This window comes from Anser cygnoides, chromosome 2 (genome assembly GCF_040182565.1).
Source record: "Anser cygnoides isolate HZ-2024a breed goose chromosome 2, Taihu_goose_T2T_genome, whole genome shotgun sequence".
Lineage (NCBI taxonomy): Eukaryota > Metazoa > Chordata > Aves > Anseriformes > Anatidae > Anser > Anser cygnoides.
The window spans coordinates 29,800,975-29,820,113 of NC_089874.1; the positions used below are offsets into that span (position 1 = coordinate 29,800,975).

Genomic DNA, 19,139 nt, shown 5'->3' on the forward strand with positions numbered 1-19,139 from the left:
AAGATACTTAAAAATAATTGAGAAAGTTATTTTACTTTAGAATTAAAGGATAAGTAAATCTAAGCTCCTGAAGGCTCGTAGCACTGGGTACTTTACATATTTATTTAGTGCTCGTGGTAAATATAGTAAAATATTATGCACTCTGGGATACTTTTATGACTTCAAGCTGCTCACTTCCTTCTATTAAATTACATGCTCAGTACCTGAGGTTCAGCTTTTTATCTTGTTACTAAAGAACACTGTCTTTTTTCTCAAATGCTGAAAATACTTTCTTGTTTCTCTAGCTTCTTTTAATCATTTTTTAAATAACCAAGAAAGATGGAGCTTTAATGGTATGTGAACTCCTGATCAAGGATGTTTTCAGACACTGCTTGTTGATGACAATTTTTTATGCTGCAGGAGAAAACCTAAGTTTCATTTTCACAAGGTTTCTTGATAAAGAAACCTAAATAAAAAACTAATAAAATTTCATATTTATTTTGGTTTACGGACAGAAACATTTAGGCCATGCTATTTTGTGAGAATATTTCTATAGGTCAGAAGTTATACACAGCCCAATCATGGAAACTGAAACAAGCATATACTAAAAATGAAATTGTGTATATTTTATTGTCTACCATGGAAGACTTAGCAAAATCTTATGCAAAGGGAATTCTGAGGAAAGTTTGAGGAGTATTTCTTTTGCAATAGCTTTGAAACTGTAGTCAAGTAGCAAGTTATTACGGGGTCTGAAATTAACTAAGGTAACTGTCAGTAGGATTAAATTTATTGTATTTTTTTTTCGTGTAGTGGTGTGGAATCCATAAGCAAAATAACAATGTCTGCAAATCAAAAAATCTGAAATCCACTGCTGTATATTTTTAAAGGCCTTTCTCCTTACTCTGGCTGATTTGATGCATAAAGCTGATAGATTTTGACAGCTCAGTTTAGTCACTTGCTTACTGAAGGCAAACTTGGAGAGCACATGGAATAGGGGGTAGCCAGGACTTGCTGTGCAGTGGGACCTTTAAGAGATGCTAAGAAAGGAAAATGTGAATTTACTGTCTGAGAACTAAAGGTCTTTGTAATTTGCAGTGACAATTTAAGTCTCACAATATCCTGTGTGGTCAGTAAATGTTCATTTTGTAGATGAGAATACTTGTTTGAGATTGCATGGCCAGTTACCAAAAAACCTACAGAAGGTTAATGTATACAACTGAAACTGAACTTTTAACCTTTCTGAATGAGTAATCTCCATGAATTGCAGCATACATACTAAGATAAGGCAATATCTGCCTGACCTCTCTAGTTAATTCTCTACATGTCATTGTCATCTTCCTTATTGCTTCTATAGAGTGTGGAAAAAAAAGAATTCCTATTTATTGCTGTTATATCACTAATGGCTCCTGTTTTCTCACACTTCAAATAAGCTTGATTAGGAGATAGACCAAGAAGAGAATACGTAAATTTGAGTAGTGAAATTCTCAAACTAAAGGAGACTGTGTTTTGAGAAGTCTCCCAGAACTTAGGAGAGGATGGTTGAAGCAGTTTATTGCTGTAATAACTATATTTTAAAAATCTGCTTAAAATGAAACTTTTGACTTTCTACATACTCCCAAGGCAATATTTTATTAATTCTTTACAAGTTCTGTTTCCCTGAATCTGCACAGTTATTTTGTGGAAATGTAAAAAGTGTCAAATCATATTAAAGGGAAGGTTCGTATCTGCATCCAAGTATGTGTCTCCAGATTCTGGATACTGAAGCTGATGACATTTAAACCAGAACTTGGAAATATTTTTTGTTTTTAGGTCTTGAACCTATAATCAAGTTGGTAATGTCAAGCTGGAAACCCCACAGCTTTCACTGCATAACATCTACAAGTTGAAAAAGATCTAGTTTTGGAAGTCCATGCGATCCTGATAGAATCACGTGAAGAAGAATCAAATGACTTTCTTCCAAAAGAAGGGAGGGAAAAAATGCACTCAGCCAAGCTGATTCATTTCCTTTGAGTAGCTCCTTCCAGCTTAGCCTCTAGTGGCTCTAAGTTCTGCCTCTTCTTAGTAACTTCCATCAAGGTTGAAATTTAAATTCTTTATCCTGAAACACTTTGCATTCAGGATGAAGAATGGGACTTGACAATACTGTGGCTCTTCTGTCTCTGGTGTGACTGGATGAGGCTGATTCTGCTGGCCCTCCTTCCTGAGAGATGCCTTGGGTAACATGCTCTGTTCTGGATGGATTGCACTTACCATGTTGTGTGGGCAGTACCTATACACTGCCTATTTAGCCAGATGACATGAAGGGCTTTGAAGGTATCTATGAGTAGGCTACTGCCACCAGAGATTTTGCTCTTCAATGTGAAGAGCCACTGCTGTGGTTTCTGAGGAGCTCCCTGTAAAGGTGAGCAACTGTAATTTGGTGAATTGCCCTGGGGCAGCAGCTTACTTCTAGTTGCTGCGTCTTCTAAATGCAGGCATCTCTTATGGATGTGTCTTTTGTCTTCGTTATACCCAGTTCCTGAGGCAGGAAGGGGATGAGGTGTATGTATCTTGGGCTAGCAAGGAACTTGGTGCTTTAACTGATCAGAAAATCAGTTTATTCCTAATCTGTAAATTTTTATAAGTCATTTATAAAGACATGTGTGATATGCCCAGTTGGAAGGGCTTGCATTTATCTAAGGTTAATGTGCTTTTATGAGCATTGGATCAGCTATACGGTGAGGAAATTTTTTCAGTGAGGAAGACCTTTTATTGAAAATGCCTGTGATATCTCTTTGCACTTGAACTGGTTTGGGAGTTTGATGCAGTGAGTGACAAACTGAGTTGAGTGAATGACAAATACTCTGCAGCAGAAAGTCACCAAAATAAAAACTGGTTCGAAAGATCTCACTTTTTTTTTTGAATAGCAGATAAAATCAGGGTTTTCACTGAGATTTTGAAATGACTTTATTTCTTGCCAGAGATGGAAACTGGCACTGCTGAAATAGCATAGAAGAGGAACTTCCAGATAAAAAAATTACGGTAGCAAATTTAGGGGTTTCAGGTTCTCTAGATAGCTGAAGATACGGCTTTATCTGTGATAAAACTGTCAAACCAAAGCTCTGACTTGTCTGAGATCAAACAATCTCCTAATACATGGATACTAAATGACATTACATAAAATATCTTATTTACTATGATATCTAGGTGACTTAGAAATACTTTCCAAAAGAGATCTGAAAATTGTAGCTTCACTGATGTTCTGGTGGTTTAGCTTCAGTCAGATAATGATTAATAAAATATTGATTTCATAATGTTGCTCACTGTTGAATCTTATTGTTAACATGTATGTTTTTAATTATTTTAGGAAATCTATCAATGGTTTGGCTCATCATGCAATAAATACGAGCGTCTGAAGGCTGCTCAGGTTGCCCTTGGCATTCGGGACAACGAACGAAATGGAAGATCTACATTAATTACAGTGGAAGAAGGAAGTGAACCAAATGAGCTCATACAGGTATTGTAACAGGAGTATGCAGTCATTGATACAGATGTGAGTAAAAAAATGTTACACTTCAGGAGTTAAACAGGATTGGGCTCAAAACTTTGGTTCTTCAAGTAGTTCAGGATCATAGAGTTAGCTTACGGTAGGCCAGTTTATGCTTCTTTTCTATCCTTATCCAAGCAGTATTATGATATTGGGCAGTAGAGTCTGAGATAATTATCTGAAAATACTCTTTTGAGAACTAAATATTTGCTTTTTTGAATTAGGCACAGGGTGACTGAATTAACAGCAGAGCTCATACCTAAACCACACTCTCTGCTCTGTATGAAAAATGAGCAGCATCAAGGTTGGATATCACCAAATAGATGGAAGTATTATGTCCTGAATGTCAAAAAAATGTAGCAAGGTACTTTGCATTACCACTTCTGTTATAAACTCTAATGTACCTAGTCTCTAGTAAGCCTAGTGAGCTTACTCATTTTTAAAAAGTTTGATCAACTCAGTCATGAAATCTGAATTCTGCTTTTTAAATATATGATTAAAGTAGAGTGGGTGAAACCAAACAAAAAAGCAATCTATGGAATTTTCACATCTTGAAAAAAAAAAAAAAAAAACAAGCGCTGGTGAGTTGTTGCAGTCCACATCCTAATAAAGGCATTGTTACTTGGCATTTGTGTGCTAAGTCAAGATTTCTCCATTCATTCTCAAAAAAGAAAGAAGAGGGCAATAGAGACATAAAGCAGCTCTTCCATAAAATGAAAAATGTGTAATTAGAATATTGTTTCATACTTCAGATTAACTTCAGGAAGTAATGCTAACGGTGCATGCAGGCATGCCATTATTTCTGGTGGTGCTTATATTAAATTTTGTTTCATGGAGTGTAACTAGCGATTGTCTAAGCAGCAAAGCATGCCAGATGCTGAGCCTCCAGCCCTTGGCCATGCTAGCTGTGACGCCTTTGGATGATCTATCCGTTTGCTTGTAAAGGCTTTTTGCCTGTGGGTGTGAGTACAGAAGCGACTGTGCTTGGAAGCAGGGGAGATGGTACCCCATGCACCAGTTTTTTTGAAGGGGGGGGAAAAAAAAAAAAAGACAGCCAATCCTCTACCTGGCTCTTTACTTCCTTTTACAGGCTTTTCTCATAGACTCTGTGTCATGTATTTTATATTGGTACCATTAATGAAAAGAGCACAAGTTGACAATTAAAGCCCAAACTCCTGCTCCTTATCCAAAATGCATGAGCGAGTTGCAGCCTACCACAGCTGAGTGGCAGGTGCTGGGTGGCACTACAGGAACATGCTGGTTCAGTCCCCTGGCAGCATCCTCCTGCAGCCACCCCTCCTTGGGATTACTGCTCAAGGCTCCACATGGAATTTCTGATAAGCTGATGCCGAGTTGGGAGCACTGATCAGAACAGCTGCACTTTGCACCTCTTATCTGACTAACGTACAGCTGCAGATGTGAAGTCAGACTTACGTGCAGCTACAGCAAGGACATGGGCTGTTGAAGGGCTGGCTGTCAGGACGCTGGCTGCCTCTACTCGTTCAAGGGTATGAGCAGCCAGGGTATGCTGGCCTCACCGGTGTATCTGCTTGCCAGCTGTGTGTAACTTGTTTTGTAGCGGCCTTGACACGTGAGTAAGAGCAGGAAAAATGCCAAGGCTGCATTTTGATCCTGTAACGCATCGTTACTATATCAGGAAATACATCTTTTCACACGTGGCCAGCAAGGTATGAAGGATGGATGTACTTCAGCTTTTCCTTTTGGGTTGTGAATATAGAGAGAAGAGGAGTGGGTAGTTGCATGGAAATAGGTTCAAGCGACCCTGTCAGCAGCCAGGGTTACTGCCTAGTGCTGCCCACAGAACAGCGTCTGCAGCTTGCCTGTGGCTGTCCCCGTCGCTGCAAGCTCTGAAGTGTGCTGTTAATGAGGCAGGATGGTAGTTAACCTAATAAATATATAAAGCCTATTAATCCTTATTTTTGCACACAATCTATCTAGTTCATGGTGTTCTTCACTTTGATTTCTTGTTGTTCTCACACAATTGTCTCTAACTTGCTGTAGTGTTTGCCTGGGCTGACTGCTCTGAAATTAGCATAATGCTTGCTTCTTCCCTCAGTATCATGCAGTTATGGGCAAATGAAGGGAAGTTGCTGTTCCTGTCCCTGATTGATTTTTTCCATTCCTGCTTTCCCAGAAAAAAAGTGTGATTTCTTCTTTTCTAGGAGAGAGTACTGTGTACTTTATTCATTTTTTCATCTAGTGGATAGCTGACATCAGAATGAGATTTCCTGACGTTACCTCCTCAGATAAATGTCAGGAATGATTTTCCCCTCCTGTGAGTTTGAAGCCCATCACCTTCAAACATGGTGGCTTGGCTTGCTCATGCAGCACTGCTAGCCAAGTGTTCACCAGGCAGGGGCTGACATGCCCACCACAAGTACCAGTGCAAAGAGCTGACTGATTTTTTTTTATCCCTACTTCACAAGCACAGTGAATCACCTCTCAACCAGTAAAGCAGGACTACTGTGTTTTATCCCAGTACTGAGGCAGGACGCAGAGATGAATTCAACAAACCCTGCCAGATATCTCTCCTGCCATGGGATTAACAGAGGCAGCGGTGGGCTTGTGGTTCCTGGGCAGCTTGTTTTCCCTATGGGGAGCTGTGGGTGAAGGGAACTGTTCTGACAAGAGCAGTTGCCTGCTCCCAACCAGCCTCTTTTAGCAAGGACCTGGGATCAGGCTGCCCTGCTTGTACAATGTGCCAATGGGAAAGTTGTCTGGAGCATGCTGTAGGATAAATTGCTGTGGCAGGTCAGCACAATACAGCTTGCTCACCCTAGGAAAGGAGAGTGGCTAGAAGCTGGGTACATGAATAGTTTTGACAGTGGCAACCCCTTTTTTCATCTGCTGTTGTGACCAGGGGCTGCAAACCCTTTTTTCATCTGCTGTTGTGACCAGGGGTTGCTTGGGAACACGCTGTGATCACCCTGTGCTCCCTCTCAGGAGATCCAATGTGTCTGGAAACCTCGGACCTGTTGTGGGTGTACAGAAGGCCTCGTAAGATGCTGCAAGAATAACTAAAATTCTTCCACTGACAAAGCAGAAATTTTCTTCATAAGCACAAAGATATTTAATCCACCTGGTTTCCCCTCTGTGTTTGCGTTTTAGGTGAGGTACTGACTGGCAGGTTTAAATAGGAATTGCTGTATAAGATGGCTGCCTTGAATATTTAAAAAATAGTGACCACCCTAGACAAATTGCTGCTGCTCCTGCTCAGTAACTGTGACTGCTCGCTACACTTGCAGCTGCCCATAGTAAAATTCATCAGATGCCAACGCTGCTCTGGTTTTAACGTGTAAACAGCTGAATAGTTACCCATTCTTAATCAGTTCTTAGTCATTCTTAGTCATTCTGAATCTTAGGCCTGAATGTTCAAATTGTGCTACAGAAATTTCTTCACCTTCATGGGACCAATCCAAAAACAGGTCTTGGCAATCATGAGTTAGATTTTTTTTTTTCCCTGTAAAATGATCACATTAGAGTTATTGCTAACTCAGCTATTTTCTTTAAACCAAAAGGAAAACTAAATATGTGGTTTAAAAGCTAACCTAGGACCAAATCCTCTAGGGTCAGTTTCTAGCCCTGTTGGAAACCTCCTCAGGGTGAGGTTTGATGCTAACACTTGGCCTTCTGCCTGCCTGCCCTGCTAAGCAGGGGTTTCATGACACTGTGTGTATCCAACAGATCACTGAGATAACTGAGTGCAGCCACAATAACAGGTAGCCATGCTTGGGACAGACAATTTTCTAACTGTGGTTAGAATCTCCTAATTCTGAAGAGAGGACAAAACTGAGGAAGTTTTTTAGTCAGCAAGTTGAAGCTGCTTGCAATAATGCACGAAACAGAACTGAGTTCTGAATCACCTAAAAGAAAGATACAAAGCACCCAGTCCTCCGTCCATAGCACATCAATAGTTTCATCTAGTATGCTAAGATGAAGTTGGAGAGGAAGAGAAAGTCTTAGAGTATTAGTGGAATTTGATATATTACACACCCTAAAAGATTTTTAGATTGGCAGCATTGTTCTAGCTACATAGACCGATCTCCCCATGATAGATTTTAAGTATCTCAGACACCTGTGACACCCTGGATGTGGCTGAGCAGAGCTGCCTGCAGGGTCTAAGAGCTGATGAAAGCTGAGTTTTAACTAGACTAGGTATTGAGCCTGCATCTGCCCCTTGCATTTAATCATGAAGTGTTCATCGAATTTTCAGGATGATTCTTGTTTCCTATGCAGTCCAAACTGTCTGATCCTTTGGATTGTTTTATTTTTCCTTACAAAGGATTCCCTTAAAACTGCAGCACATGCGATTGTTTCAGCATTTACTGCTGAGACTTTTGTCTTTTATTTGATTTTTGTAAATGTCTTTGATGGTATGGCTGAAACAGTGAAACTTGAGAAACTTGACTGCTGAGGTCTCAAACCACAGGAAGCTGAACAATCATTTTAGTAGACAACTTTGAAACCACTCTTCTGCCTTTAAACAACAACAAAAAAAAAAGGCCATGACTTTTGCTTACCTATCATTTGCAGTTGTCCTGTGCCTGCTTTGTTAGAGTGCTAGTGGCCTTACAACAGATGAGTGTAGTCTCACTTTTCATATAATACTTATGTAAATATTTAACTAGTTTAAATACTGAGCAATAGAAGGAACCTCTCCGTCCTTTCTGATTATGCAGCCATTCTCCTCCCTCCTTTTTATTTAAAGCTCTGAAGAACTGCTTAATTCTGAGAATTCCTGAATGCGATTGTATTCAAGGATAATTGTTTTTGGCTGTGGTGTGAATAAATACTACACCCGGAGGTATGCGAATGGTTTGATCGTATTACAACCAGTCACACCTTTCCACCCCAGTGACTGGAAAGAGACCAGCAGCACTACACAGTGCTAACTCCGTCATGTGGATCAAGGCTCAAGAGCACAAAGTGCTCGCAACAAATGCAAGTTTCAGAGGCTACTTCTCTAGAGACCCAACTAATGGGAACATCAGCATAATGACAAGCTTCAGTAAACCTTAAATTAGCCAGATAGGTCTCTGGGCAAGGTGGACAGTGGCATAAGAAGAGCAGGACCACTCCTTTCTTGTTAAATTCAAGTCCTTAAAACTTATTTGCTACAAAACAGAGATACTTCCCAAAGGCAGCACGGGAGCACAGCGAGGTAGCTGGCAAAACTGAGGCTTGCTGTGACTTGTGCCTAGCATTAATGAGTTGGACAGTGCAAAGGCATGCTTCTCTGAACGAGCTCGGCAGGTTCATGGATCATTGCACAAGGCGCAACGAGCAGCGTGTGCCCTGCTAGTTGGGTACCTGCTCCTCTCCCAGGAGCCAGCAAGAACAGGCTCTGCTACCACATCTGTAAAAGCAAAAAATTGCTGTAACTGCTCTCCAAACGTTTGCATTTCTTCTTGTTCCCTCACTTTTGGTTGCATTACGGGGTGAAGCTTCTTTGTTTTGTATACAGAGGTGTGGAGGAGCGGTGGGAGGGTGGGTAGGTGGCACAAGAGGAGGAGGGGGAGCTCTGTGGAATACAACCCCTGGGCATGTGCAAGGCATCAAATAGTTATTTAATCACTTAGCATTTACTTGGTTTTACTCAAAGGCCATATACCACGAATTGCACATAACTATGGTCCAGCCTGACCTGTTCACTAGAAAGAAAATACCAAATATAAAAATATCTTAATGAGGTTCTCTTAGGGCAAGTTATGGATGTCTTTGGGAATATGTAAGCCAAGGTAAAGCCAAGGTAATATCTTTTATTATCTAAATTGAGGCAGTTGTAAAAAAAAAATAAATGGGCAAGACTCCAGGGAATTTTGTGCAATAAATACTGTAAATGAATTTCAGTAACAGGGCAGAGGCAATATTGAACAATCAGGTAAACAAAGGAAAGTGAATGCTCTTATAGAAGGGGGATGACAATGGGACGTGTACTGTCTCTCAGCTAAGCAGTCATATGCGCACAGAGAAGAACTTAACTAAATTTTAATGACAATATAAAGATTTAAGAAAGCTGATGGACAGAAAGTAGCAACAGTAATGCTATTCAGACCCAGAGACAACTTTCTCAGCTTGATTTGAAACTGTGTGTCAAATTTACATCTCAGAAAGGTGAGTGCACTTCATTGAGTGGTTTGGGTACATGCACATGCCTGCAAGAACAGAAGTTGGGTCTTCATTTTGAACAGTTCCTCAGAGTTTGTAGGATATGAAAATAGTCCAGAAAAAGATAGTGCACATGCTTATTCACCTTTCACAGCAGCTCCTATCCCATCCAAGGAATGAAAGTTTAATCATTACACTGTTAAATTTATGAGGGTTATGAATATAGGTACAAAGTACAAACCCTTTGCCCTGCAGGGAGCCAGTTGCAAGCTGTCAAAACCAGACATCCTGTTTTCATTTTAATTATTGAGTATTTCTCCTTCGTTAAGGGCAGTCCTGGTTTTTGATGAAAATTTGTATTGTAAGCACTTGGTTATGCAACCTGCACTCAGACAATCCGTGCGTGGCTTGGATCCTCAGCTGAATTGACTTCAGTATAGCTTAGCTGATCTGCACCAGCTGAGCGCTTGGCCTAATGTTTTCTCCAGGCCTAAATGGAAAATCAGCCAGGGGATTTGCCTGAGAATGGCAGGGTCTGGCAAGGAGGACTCCCTTCAGCAGTGTTGTGAGTTACCGATAATGTTCTTCAAGCTGCAGTTTTCACTCTTGGCTGTCTGAAGCCAGGTACTTAAATGACAGGGAACTGAATAGCAGCTGCAGGTGGCAAGTATATCTGAAAGGCAGGCTTTTAATCAGGTCTCTGAATGCAAATTTCAGTGCCCGCATTAGGAATTTACTTTAAAAAGTACTCAGGCGTATCGTACTGCATGGCATGAACTAAATCCTTTATGAACAGTTCTAATAATAGAGGGTTGAAAAAATAATTTCTTATGCTAGAACAGATACTCTGTACAAGGTACTTTAGTGAATTTCTAAAATCATTAGTAACTGCTGGAAGCACTTGAAATTTAATTATAATTTGTTTTATTTGCATTCTTGTAGGTGAGAAAACCTCATTTGTTATGCTTTTTTCTTCATCAGCTCTAGCACTTGCAGGATTACCATGTTAGTCAATTATAATCATATAATTACATGTTAGAATACTAATGGATTTTGTAATGGCTTTTTTCTTTTGTGTGCTAGAATATCAAGAAATCCACTGAGGAAGAAATGCTATAATTTTCAGTTATTAAATGAACATAATTAAGAAAAGGCCAAAGGAAAGAGTTGTTAGCAGTTATTTCTATGTGGAGTTGCTAGTAGTTATTTCCATGAACTTGCTAGCACCAGGGGGTTTCATGGAGAAGAAAGAGTTTCTTTGCTAAACAAAAAGATCAGAGATGTGTGTTTGTGGAATCCAGCATCTAACCAAGAAAAATGCACTTTGAAAAGAGCTTTTTTATCTTTTTTTTTTTTTTTTTTAATTATTTTATTTTGTTTTGCAGTGGCTTTGGTCTCCAGGTCTGCCTCATCCCAACTCCTGGGTGGAGTAGCTCTGAAGGGATCTATGCTCAATGTTGCCTTTGAATTTTCTTTAAGTTCTGCAGTGCAGGAAGGAAACTTTGTTTAAGGAAAACTTTGTAGTTTTTTTCATAGAATCTGCATGTACAGATTGCTGCACATCTATTCAAGCCATATAGCATCACATCTGGGCAACGGTGATGAAGAGCAGCACAGGAGAAGCTGCTGCATGTGTTTCAGGATCAGTTTAGTATTTCCACCACCACCAAGTGTGTAACCCTGAAGAGATATGTAAATATAATTATTGTATTTACTGCAAAGCAGCTTGTTAGGGACAGGCCTTTTGCTTACATTGCTGCCTATGACTTTGATGCTACCTGGCTTTAACTGTAAAAAATAAGGGGTTGGTAAAATCACAAGAGGGATTTAAATTCTTCAGTACTCAGTTATGGACTATCTGATTTTTATGAGCAGAAAATCACAGCCCCTTTGTTGAACAATTTGGCTCCCTCACACAAAATTTGAGGAGATATAGGAACTTTGAAATAATTAGTGGAGGGCATCTAAACCAGCAGAAGAAATGATTTTCAGAGTTAAGTAAGCTGTACCTCCTATACAACCAGCTGAAAGAAACATTTTTGCTTTCTCTTTTTCTGTCCTAATGCATATTTAATTTATTTTAAGCTTCAGCAAGAAGCATTAGAGAAACTATCAAATTACCCTCTGGTTTGTTTTCTTAAACATTAGGGTCCAACTCTCTTCTCTGTCTTGGATGCAGGAGTCTGGGTGTCATGCCAGAGGTGTTCCCCTGGCATACCTCATCTGTTGGGCTATATGGGACTGGAAATGCTGAGTTTGTGAATTCAGCCAGTGAATTCAGCACTAGGACAGTAGTTCAGTGTCCTGAGTAGATTTTTCTACTTTTTATCTCATGGACTGAGGGATGAAACACCTCGCTATGGCTCCCACTGCTCACTCTGGTGAGCAGTGTATTGCTGCTCTGCTTCTCCTGGGAGCACTGGTTTTCCAGCAGGGTTGCTGGCTGCCAGTTTCCTGCTGCTGCCCACAGCTTGCTTGAGTTGTTTCAAGCTCTGCAGGGTAGTTGGCATACTCCTCTTTTACCCTGCTGCTGCTTCTAGCCTGGTCTGTCATGGCCTGGGGACCAAGCTGCATGGTGGCACTGCAAAAGCCCAGCTGCCAAAGTGCATACCTTACAGAACAAAAAGCTGGGAGTTCTGTAAATTTTAGCAGATAAATATTCTTCATGCCTGAGGTTTCTGTTAACAGTAGTTACTGATTTATTTTCATTAGTAATTTTCCAACACATAAGCATGCAGTACATGCATGCACATGTGGCTTTAATTCACGAAGCTTGCAAACTGGAATCTGCTACAACGACTTTAGTGTCTGCCTAGTTTTATGTCCCAAAAATGAAGGAAAACCTTGCATCTGTAAACTCAAGGATGTGTGCAAGTCTCTGCAGGATGTGGGTTTCAGTTCTAATACTTCTGATGGTGTTTGAGGAAGACGTAACAAAGAAGTAAGATTTTAAAAAAAGAGGTAGAAAGGATTGGTATAAATGGAAAAAAAAGATGCAAGGGTAATTACTCACTGTATTTTTAATTATGCTGCAGGCAGGCGGGTTGCTGAGCGGTTTAACGTTCAGTGTTCAGCAGCAGTAATGGCAACAAAGAGTTGGCGGTTTTCACATAGTTACTGTAGTTCACCTTCCCAGTTTCTCTAGTGTGCGATCACTGTTCTTTGAGGTGTCCTAAAAGCTGAGCATTTGAAGGTGACATAGGCTGGGGGTTTCCTCGTTTCATTCATAGCTGATCTTGCAGGCCCAGCAAGACAGAAGGCAGACTCTCCAGACTGATCTAGATGCTTTTTTTTTGTGAGCCTGTTACCCGTGGCCTGTGTCACAGAGCAGAAAATTGATGTTAGACCATTGTTATCGCTACCAGTCAAGGCTTTATATTCAAATTATTACAAACAGATATGCAAAGCTGAAAATATTGTATGATAAGCTGCCAAAGCCTAATGCCCTATTTTTAGTAAGCTAAGCGGAGGGCTATGAATAAAATTATGATTTGCATTTGAAGTTCCTGAGACAACAGAAACTGGATAAAAATGTAGGCCACAATTTATGCATCAGAAGTGCCATGAGCAACTGATGGATTTTGCTATTTTGCAGCATCCCGAATGCATTACAGATCAGGTTTAAACCTTGATACCAGAAAATGCTTTTGACAAATTATATGGTGAAGCCAAACAAATTCTCAAAATGTCAGAACCATTTGCTAACATAAAACATCCTTTTGTGTGGTTGTCAGTACATGATGGCGTTTCCATCTTATTCTCAATCACTGTTCAGGCTGGTGGGAGGTCTTCTCCTCAGGGTGAGCATGTAATGACATCTGTTGTTGCTTCAATTGATGGTGAGAGGCAATTCCAGGCAGAAATCCTGCTAGCTTCCTAGGAGCAGTTTAGTGAAAGGTGTAGTTTTTTTTTTTTTTTTTCCCTTGGTTGAGGTGTAATTTTTTATAAGATTGTTAATGTGTGCTCAGATTGATGGAAAGAGCTCCAGGTTACAATAACCAGTAAAATAAGCTTATTCATAATCTGGCCAATGTCAAAAGTAGCTTTTGTCTGAAACAGAATAGGTTTGGCAGTTGTTGTTTGCTGGCACAGTGGTTACTGGCCTATTTATCTTTTCATTTCTCATCTGGATTTTTTCTTCTTATTGGCTACTGGAGTAGATATTTGAGATAATAAATATTTCAGAGAGGCATTGCTTCTAATATTCTTCTTTGCTTTGAAAGTTTGTATAAAAATCAAGTCCTTATCTGCTAATGAGTTCACGCTGTGGCTATAGTTCAGACCTATCATCATGCAAAAAAAAAGATTTATTCTCTGTCACAGCACACACGTGTACCTTGAGTTAGCAGTAGCAGGATATATTTACTTATGTCAGAGCATGTAAAGAAGTCAGTGATGAGCTGCTAATCCGGATTGTTTTCTGAAAGTATTGAGTAAAAGAAGTCAGGCCCACAAGACAGCTTTAAGTTCTGTAAATGTCTTTCTATTCTTTCTATTGCTCTTAGTACATAAAGAGGGGAATTTGAATTTTTTTTGAGATCTAACATTTGGGATCACAGCCACAACAAATAGCTTGGTTTCAGACCCAGAAACCTAACCCAATTTGTGTATAGTGAGAAGAAACACAAACGCAGCACTAGTGTACCCAAGTTAAACTGTACGAAACTGGTTTTCCCTCTTAATTAACTTTCACCTGACGTGTTCTTCAAGCATTGTTTTCTTAGTTGGATTTTCAGCCTCACTGAGCTTCTTAAACTTCTTGCTCCCATTAAATCAATATCAACTATTTATGAGGCAGAGCCTGCTTCTCCAGTTATGAAGACAATGTTTGCTAAACCCCTTCTTCTGATGTGTTTACTTAAAATTGCTTACCTTTTTGCATTCCTACAGATTAGAAACCTTTTGTCTGTGATTCCTTCTGTTCTTTTTGAGGACAAGAGAGTGGAATTTCACTTGTCAGAAGCAGCTTTGGCTCTGTATTTTGCAGTTCTGTGAGAGGGTGCAGATACATGCAGAAGAGATATGCACACAAGGTGATGTAGGGGATTATTTATAGGCAGGATAAACAGTGCTGTATTTACCACGAGGTAAGAGCACACTTGGGCACATGTTGTAGAGGAGCTTATGTTCTGTTGGTTTCCACTGAGACACTCTTGTAGTAATGTAAGTGTGTCAACATTAAGGTTTAACAGAGCTTTAAAAAAATAAAATAAAATTAATGCAGATTGAGTTTCTATTGTATTCCCCTCCTTGCCCCCAGAGAAGATGTAAAGGTGTGGAGTTTGTGAACACTTTCGATAAAACATGTTAACTCTGTGGTCAGATGCTCTCATTGCGAAGTAAGCTGGTGTGAGTCTACAGCCATGTGCAGCATGGTAAGGGCTGACATAACCAGCTGTGAGCACGCTCTATTCTAAAATAACCGTGATGTAGGTTAAGCCTGGAGTGGTTGAATAACCTGACATACAGTGTGAGGTTAGTGTGTGCACACTGGGAGAATACCTGCAATACACCTGTGTGCACCCTAGCAGAGCACAGAGTTGCTCGTGCTTTTCTCCAGGACTCAGAAACTTGCAGAAAGCAATGGTGGGGAGAAAATAAACATCACTCCAGGACGGAGCAATGAAGAGCAAGGAGGGATCTGACATGTTAATATGTCAAAGGCAGGTAAGGTGAAGTGATAGGAAGAGACTGTGATTTGGAAATCAAGCAAGCAGCTACAAAGAAAGATGCCAAGCCCAGAGAATGAGGCAGTTGTGGCATGGATATGTTTTCAGGGCTCTAATTATACTTAATTGTATGAGAATTGTATGATCAAGGTCCTGTTCTTGTCGCTAACACTGAATGCGTGAAACCAGGGTGTAAGGACCGTAAGATTCAAAGTCCTTTACACTGTCTGTTGATTTAAGTCATTTCATTGGGTACCTGTGCTTCGGGAGCCTTTGACTGCAGCCTCAGCTGTCATGAGCTATTTTCTTTATGATGCCTCATCAGCTATATAAAGGTGAGGCAGCCTGGAGTGCCACACCTCAGCCAGCCATATGCTTTTGTAATTATAACCCAGCTCCAGTTTAGCAGTTAACAACTCCACACACACTTCCTATCTTATTGATAAAATGTATCCGTTGTCTTAACAACCAGGCACATGTGTGGCTCTGTGTGGACTCTGCCATTCCATGAGAGTTTCCCTTAGAAGGAGGGAAGATGGTATCCCTGAGGAGGAATTTCTTTGGGACAGAACTTAACAATTTTTCAGCATTAATTGCTTTCTGTTTAGACACATTTTTTCCTTCTGTTATTTGTGTCATCCCCCAGTCTGTACAATGAAGTGGCTGAAATTGATGCGTGTTGGGAATGATGTAGTTTGTCCCCAGCAATACAAAAGGGTAGTGACTATATGTATTTCATACTGTATCGCTTCACACATAGTGTATGTGTAGTGCTGCCCTGCTTCACACCAAGACTGGTGTCTTCACTCGCCTTAGGTTGTTTTGACCTTGTCTCATCTTCTGTTTCTGACACGGGCACACACAAGTATTCCCAGCAGGGATTCAGCTGAAGGCTTATCCTAACGGCTGTGTTGGCTGCACAGCCCTCCTCACAAGCCCTGGATTTCCTTACCTGTTGAGAGGAGAAGCGTGTCGGGTCCCATCTTAACAATGCTAAGATCTATAATAACTGTGACTTCAAATGCAGGAAAAGAGGGCACCCTCAAGGCCCTTCTGCACTTGTTTTTGCACTCCTCTGAGAAACTGCAAAATCACAGAACAGAGCCTTCAGTAATGTTCCTTTTCTGCTTGTCTACACTGAAGCACAGGGCTAGCTTTGGCCAGAGAAGTTACTGCGCAAGCTGCTGTTTAGTAAATTGTGAATGGGTTTCCCCAAAACCACAGTTTCTCTGCCCTTTGCAGGCCAGTTCATTTCACACCCGTAACTGGTCTGTGCAAGGGAGGCTTTGACCCCTCTAGCTGTGCAAGTACTGGTTAACTGAAATTTCCACATGCAGATAAAACACAGGGAGTCTGACAGTAATTTTTTATCTAGTTTAGAAAAAAACATTTCCAATTGCACATTTAAGACACCAGTAGGTCAGGCCAGAATCTAAACTGTGCTGGAGCCAATTTTAAAACTGATTTTTTAAGCTATAGAACCTGCTTGGTTTAATCGCCCCCAGAGCAGAGTGCTTCGACGGTGCTGTCAGCAGAGAGGCTGCTTCTGTCAAGTTGCTTTCATAAGCACCATGAGGAACTTCTTAGCCTCCTCTAAAAATACTCAGCGTGGCACTTGCACAGCTCTCAAAGATTCCTGTGCACACAGAAATTTTAAGAGCAATTTATTTTATATCACTTTAAGCAACTTACAGTGAAGCAAAGAGATCGTGGTGCCACAGGTATTCTGTATGCATGGCAAGAGAAAATGCTGACTTTACCCATGTCAGGAATCACAACTTGTGTGCGAGTGGGATTTCTGTATTTGCTGGAAGTACCTAATTAAGCAGAAAAAAATAGTGAGTATGGAGTTTTGGAGGTTTTATTAATAGGAGTCTCTTACCCTTTTAATAGTCACTGAAAGTCAAATGTTATGAAAACCTCAAGCTGTTCAATATGTGTTCAGGTAAAGAAGCGTGCCTGTTCCTTGGTAATTTTCTGACCCTTGCGTTACAAAGACAGCATTATTCTTGGTGCTCTGCAGCTAGTGTGTAGGCTCCTGTTCAGTCTGCAAACCTAGGAAGGGAAACATTTTCAGAAAACTTGTGACAATATGCCACATACGCACATTCTCTTTTAATCGGTCATTCACCAGTGTTGTGGAACTCTGTTATGAAAGTATAGCCCTGCTTGGCCTATATAGTAATAGACCCACAGCCATGTAGTGTCAGTTCAGGAAATACTGACTGATAGATACTGAAGAGCTACTGGTAACACCTTAGGCTTTCAGGGCATTACTTTTTGTCTTCAGTGAGTCACAAGTAAAATATTAAACTGGAGCAACCACACTTACTAAGGCCATGTATTTTACTTTTCCAGGTCAGAAAATTCCACAAATGACAGATTTATATTAACATATACGCTACAGTTTTCTTTGAAATTTCTTGCAGCTATATGCTTTGTCAGCCTTTCCTATTATCAAATATTTACAATGTTTTTGCACATGACTTCATGTTATATGCAAATCCCTAGAAAGGCTATTCTGCCACTTGTACTTGATGTTAATTTACTGTTACTCAGACATCTTAACCACTACTACCTTCATTTCAGGACATAACTCCATAGAAATCCATAAAATTCTGTGTGCAACAGAATTGGATCTGGTCATATATCAGTCAGTATGGAGAGGTCTTGCCATTAATAATGAGTTACTAGGATTTAATAATGACTACCTGACTATTACATATTCTTGATGAACCTCTGTAAATTTCTTCTAGTAATAGTTACTATAAGGTTATCCATGGTGTAACACTACTATGATGTAAAAACTACCACAGTGTTAAAATTGATAATCTGGTTATGGAGCAAGAAAATGTTTTTTTCACTCCATGATTTTTTTCCTAAGAATTCAGCTAATTTTTCCCCTTGAAAATGAGATTAAGAATCTGTAAATGTAAAGATTTTCGAACTCATAATTTGATATCTTATAAGAAACTGAACTGTTTTTTAAAATAACTTCAACTCATGTATTTCACTTTGCTTTAATTTTATTCTCAAACGTTTCATGAGCAATGTCATTCCAAAAAGCGTGAGACCTGCTTACCAACACTGTAGAAGTCATTGGGAGGAAAAGGGGAAGACAGACATATAAACAAACACACAGAGTAGTAGGAGCAGATAAATCTCTCGTGTGTGTGTGTGTCTTTCCATCCTTTGAAGCTTTAAGTAATATACCGTTTCCTGTCCTAGCCTATACAAGACCAGCAAGTTGGCTTGCAGGAAAGACAACATGTAGATCTAATGCTACTAAAGATCTGACACAGTTATTTGCAAAGAAGTCATCCATGAGTTTGGATTTAGATTGGAATAAGTATAAAGATAATCACAACTAACTGATTACTGGGATAACACATTACAGTTTCGGGGTATTTATGCTGCAGAACCTACAATCTCTCTACATTGATTTTATTATTTTCTTGTTGTACAGGTTTTAGGGGCAAAGCCAGAGCTTCCTGAATGTGGTGATGATGATGATGAGATGGCTGATATTACAAATAGGAGAAGTGCTAAACTATATATGGTAAGTAAATTTATTTTTTGTGTTAGGTGCACTCAGTGGTATTCATGCATGTAATACCTTCATATATGGAGTTCTGGCTTCAGTTACAGAAATGCAGTTGTGTTGGCTGATTTACATCCAATGGACAAGATTCTTAAAGGATGTCAAGATAGCCCAGAGGAACTGAGGAAAAAATATTGATTTCAGTCCCGTTTACTCAGGAAACAAATTAAGCATGGCCTATGAACCATTCAGTGCAGGTCAAAGAAGAGTTAATTGGTCTTAAATCAATCTACAT

General features: G+C 39.9%; 1 protein-coding gene across 1 annotated transcript in view; it reads left to right on the forward strand.

Annotated features, from left to right (window-relative positions):
* SCIN (scinderin) overlaps positions 1 to 19,139 on the forward strand; it is a 52,606-nt gene that overhangs the window by 15,385 nt on the left and 18,082 nt on the right. The window contains exons 4-5 of the mRNA XM_048075408.2: positions 3,326 to 3,475; positions 18,770 to 18,862. Coding sequence (XP_047931365.2) covers positions 3,326 to 3,475; positions 18,770 to 18,862 — 243 coding nt within the window. The remainder of the gene's footprint in view (positions 1 to 3,325; positions 3,476 to 18,769; positions 18,863 to 19,139) is intronic.